This window comes from Telopea speciosissima, chromosome 6 (genome assembly GCF_018873765.1).
Source record: "Telopea speciosissima isolate NSW1024214 ecotype Mountain lineage chromosome 6, Tspe_v1, whole genome shotgun sequence".
In the NCBI taxonomy this organism is placed as follows: domain Eukaryota; kingdom Viridiplantae; phylum Streptophyta; class Magnoliopsida; order Proteales; family Proteaceae; genus Telopea; species Telopea speciosissima.
This window is the reverse complement of record NC_057921.1, coordinates 45,155,219-45,159,041: the sequence shown is the minus strand read 5'-3', so window position 1 is coordinate 45,159,041 and position 3,823 is coordinate 45,155,219. Positions and strand designations below refer to the sequence as shown.

General features: G+C 39.4%; 1 protein-coding gene across 1 annotated transcript; it reads left to right on the top strand.

The window, feature by feature from the left end:
• The first annotated feature begins 1,159 nt into the window (after positions 1–1,159).
• Positions 1,160–3,147, top strand: LOC122663631 (thaumatin-like protein 1b). The gene is made up of 2 exons (XM_043859232.1): positions 1,160–1,221; positions 2,436–3,147. Exons 1-2 carry the CDS (start codon positions 1,161–1,163, stop codon positions 3,116–3,118), a joined length of 744 nt encoding a protein of 247 aa, XP_043715167.1. The 5' UTR covers position 1,160; the 3' UTR covers positions 3,119–3,147.
• The last annotated feature ends 676 nt before the right edge of the window (positions 3,148–3,823 follow it).

Genomic DNA, 3,823 nt, shown 5'->3' with positions numbered 1-3,823 from the left:
CTAGGGCAGGTGTATTCTTCTTCCTTAACAAAGCTAACAAGAAGATCGGGGTTGGGCAGGGCTGTAGAGAAGGGGGGGGGTGAGTTCATGCATAATTGTTCAAAGAGGAAGAAATGACAGTCGTTAGATGATCCATATCTCTCACATCCCAAATTCACAATGGAATTAAGAACAAACAAACAGATACTAAGAATAAAAAAGAATGAAGTTTTTGATGCAGAGAAGATTTTCAAAGAATTTATGGATCCATTGTACCGGTAGAAGTCCACTTGATCAGGCTGAAAATATTAGTTTGCTAGCTCAACTTCAAAGGGTTGTAACTTTTCACTAGGGTGGAGTTACGGGTGCAATAATGCCTTTCTGGAAATGGTAATTAGTATTTTCAGGCAATTCACTGAATAAAAATCAATTGATTCATTCGATTAATATTTCGGAGCCAATTTCACAAGTTTAAAGGCGTACGCACCTTCGAAGTTTTATGCACGATTTAGGAATATAAGTTTACTATTTTATTTTGTTACTTGTTTTGTTTAGGTTTCCTATTCCTTTGTAATCTGACCTTCTTCTATTAAGATCATTTTGATTGATATAATATCATCTTGAGTTTATGAATCAACTTACTTTGTTTGCTCTTCTTCCTTGTTGGAATTAAGGTTTCTCTACCTTGAGGATTCGAGGGTCAAATTGGAACTTCCATCATTCGGGGTGACATTGCGTGTTCAATGGACTCAGGGAATTTAGTTTAAGGATACATCAATTGATTAAAATATGACCAACTGACATATTTGGAAATAATATTTACCAATCCAGCCGTGTTCAATGGAGTCGGGGAATTTAGTTCAAGGATACATTAATTGCTTAAAATATGACCAACTGACATATTTGGAAATAATATTTACCAATCCAGCCGTGCTTGACGGTTTATCAATAGGTGGAGGTGGGTCGAGACTCGAGAGAGATAGAGGGAAGAGCAGCTGGCATAGTCCACATTAGACTTTCCCATTACTATTTCTTTATCGATCGGAGAAATATTTTATTCCTACATATCTTAAGAAATATTAAATAATATTTCATACGTACCTTCCTCCCTCCTCTATAAATACCCACATTGGGCTGAGGAAGAATATAAAGTATCCCTTAAATCATAAGCAGCAGCAACAATGGAGTACTCCAGAGTACATATGACCCTCCTCTCCGTCCTTCTCTTCGCCCTTGTCTCAGGTTTGTTCTTAATTACGGTTTATTTTCTTTGTTTTCATATCTTCTTTCTCTTTTAACTATCATGGTTTTTGTTGCGTCAAGAAACCTTCAAGGTGATCCTCCTGTGAGGTAGCCTCCATAGAAGAACAGAATAAGTACAAAAGAGCTGGTCTTCTCCAGTGAGGGATTCTCCGATGCTTAAGTCAGGTCTCTTTTGTAGCAGATAATTAAACACTAGTAGTCAATATGTGTCTATTAGGTTATACCTGAGTATATATAGCATAGACTGTATGTGGAGATAATCATGGAGAGTCCCGTTAATTGAGTCTTTCATCTATGGTAGGAGAGTCAGTAGTGGAGTCCTTTTGGGAGAGTGACTCTTGATTAGTAGGAATCATGAGTATTCCTTATTAGAGTGTGGTGATAACTGCCAACTGCTTATCAAGCGTGGGATCGATCAGTTAATCCTCACATAGTGGATTTGCCGTTATATAATTGTATTATGGGTTTTGGAGTGTGATCCGATGGGCCCTTATCCATGGATTCAGATACTCTACTGCCGAGCTGCCTGGCAGGACCGTGCTGCCCAGACATGATGAAGCGTGCAATGACCGCCTTAACCCCACTCGGGCAAGGCGCTTGGGTAAGGATAAGGCGGTCATTGCACGCCTCGCCGTGTCTAGGCAGCATGGTCCTGCCTGGGCAGCTCGACAGTAGAGGATCCAAATTGCTTATCCATTGGATCGTTCATAGCGATGATGACATGGCGTGATATCATTGGCTGGCTTTATTTAGGTATATCAGTTTTGTCTTTTGGTTAGAAGAGAAATGAGGTATTAGTAAAGTAATCTTTTAACAAAATTTTCAACGTCGGTTGTGTTATCCACCGGTAGAAGTAAAACCTGTGGTAGATGATATACTCCATTTGTCATCCTATTTCATTTTCAAATGTTCCAAGGGAGGTAAATAGTGTAGTTGACTCCTTGACGAGGAAGACATTGTTGGTAACATACACAACAATCTGGCCAAATTCCGATCCATGGATCCAAGAACTATGTTCAACTCCATCCATGTGTAATTCACATTGATCTTTATACAGTATATCATGTTACTACCAAAAAAAAAAAAACAAAAATTTCACGTACGTACTTTCCTTCCAACCAAACAACAACCATTTGATGAAATGCAAATTAATGATTAACATGTTTTATTTATATATGTGGGATTTCATGCAGGTGGGTTGTCACTTACCTTCACGTTCCAAAACAACTGTGGTTACACAGTTTGGCCAGGAACATTAACAGGAGATAACAAGGACCAACTTTCTTCAACTGGTTTCGAGTTGGGCTCTGGAGCTTCAAGTTCCGTAGATTTCACGTCTGGTTGGTCCGGCAGGATATGGGGTCGGACATATTGTACTTCATCTTCAAGTGGAAGCTTTAGTTGTGAAACCGCAGACTGTGGGTCCACTGAAGTTTCATGCAATGGTGCAGGAGGAAATCCACCGGCCAGCTTGATAGAATTCACTATTGGAAGTAGTAATACAGAGAAGGACTTCTATGACATCAGCCTTGTGGACGGATTTAACTTGCCACTCTCGGTGACTCCAGAAGGTGGAAGTGGTGATTGCCAAACGGTAGGATGTTCAGGTAATATCAACTCGGTTTGCCCTTCCGAGTTGAGTGTGACGGGTTCTGATGGAACTACAATTGCTTGCAAAAGTGCGTGTGAAGCGTTTGGGAGTGATGAGTATTGTTGCACGGGTGCCTATAATACGGCTGCCACTTGTCCACCCACGAGCTACTCGCAAATCTTCAAGGAACAGTGTCCTCAAGCCTACAGTTACGCATATGATGATCAGACAAGCACATTTACATGCACCGCTGCTAAGTACCTCATCACCTTCTGCCCTTCTTGAAATGAATCATCGATGATTTCATCAGCTTGGCTTGGATTGGATTGGATTGGAATCCTCTAGAAAATAAATGCATATATATAGCATATGGTATGATCGATAGAAACCAAGCAAAGCATTAAGAATAAGAGAGAGACTTGAAATCTATACATACTTACGTACAATTCTTTCCATTATATTGTAATTAAGCTTCCATTTTAATAAATAAATAAATGAAGAGATTCTTTGTTTTATAGTTACATTATGTCTGATATGGTGTGATTTTTATTTCAGTTTCGTGGGGGTGATAATTTATTTATTTAAAAAATGGTTTGGTTTGTGTTACGTGCATCTCTATAGGTGTAGGACCTAGTGGTATGTAATAGGAGAGGAGTAGTTAGAGTTGATGTGGAGTCTTTATTGTAGCTATTTATTCTGGATTTTAGATTTTTAGAGGGAATGAACTATTAGCATCTACAATTTCTCTTACAAGAAGGAGGCACTGACTCCTATTAGAGGAATTGGAGGAATTGGAGTGGACAACGAATTGGATGTGATAATTATTCGTACTGATTCCCTCTATTGAGTCGATCTTTATCTTCTTTTCTCTCATCTTCGTAACAATAGGGAAGCACCGTAGTAGCTACGTACCAGAGGGCTGTGCTTCTGGCCTTCCACAATCCATTCATCGCTTTCACAAAGTCTGCAAGCATCATTGTCTTGCGAGGA

What these genes read in the sequence shown, in the direction of transcription:
- LOC122663631 (XM_043859232.1), top strand. Translation starts at nt 1,161, where the DNA reads ATGGAGTACTCCAGAGTACATATGACCCTCCTCTCCGTCCTTCTCTTC. An exon ending in TCTCTTCGCCCTTGTCTCAG is followed by an intron (nt 1,222 to 2,435) that starts GTTTGTTCTTAA and finishes GATTTCATGCAG; the next exon opens with GTGGGTTGTCACTTACCTTC.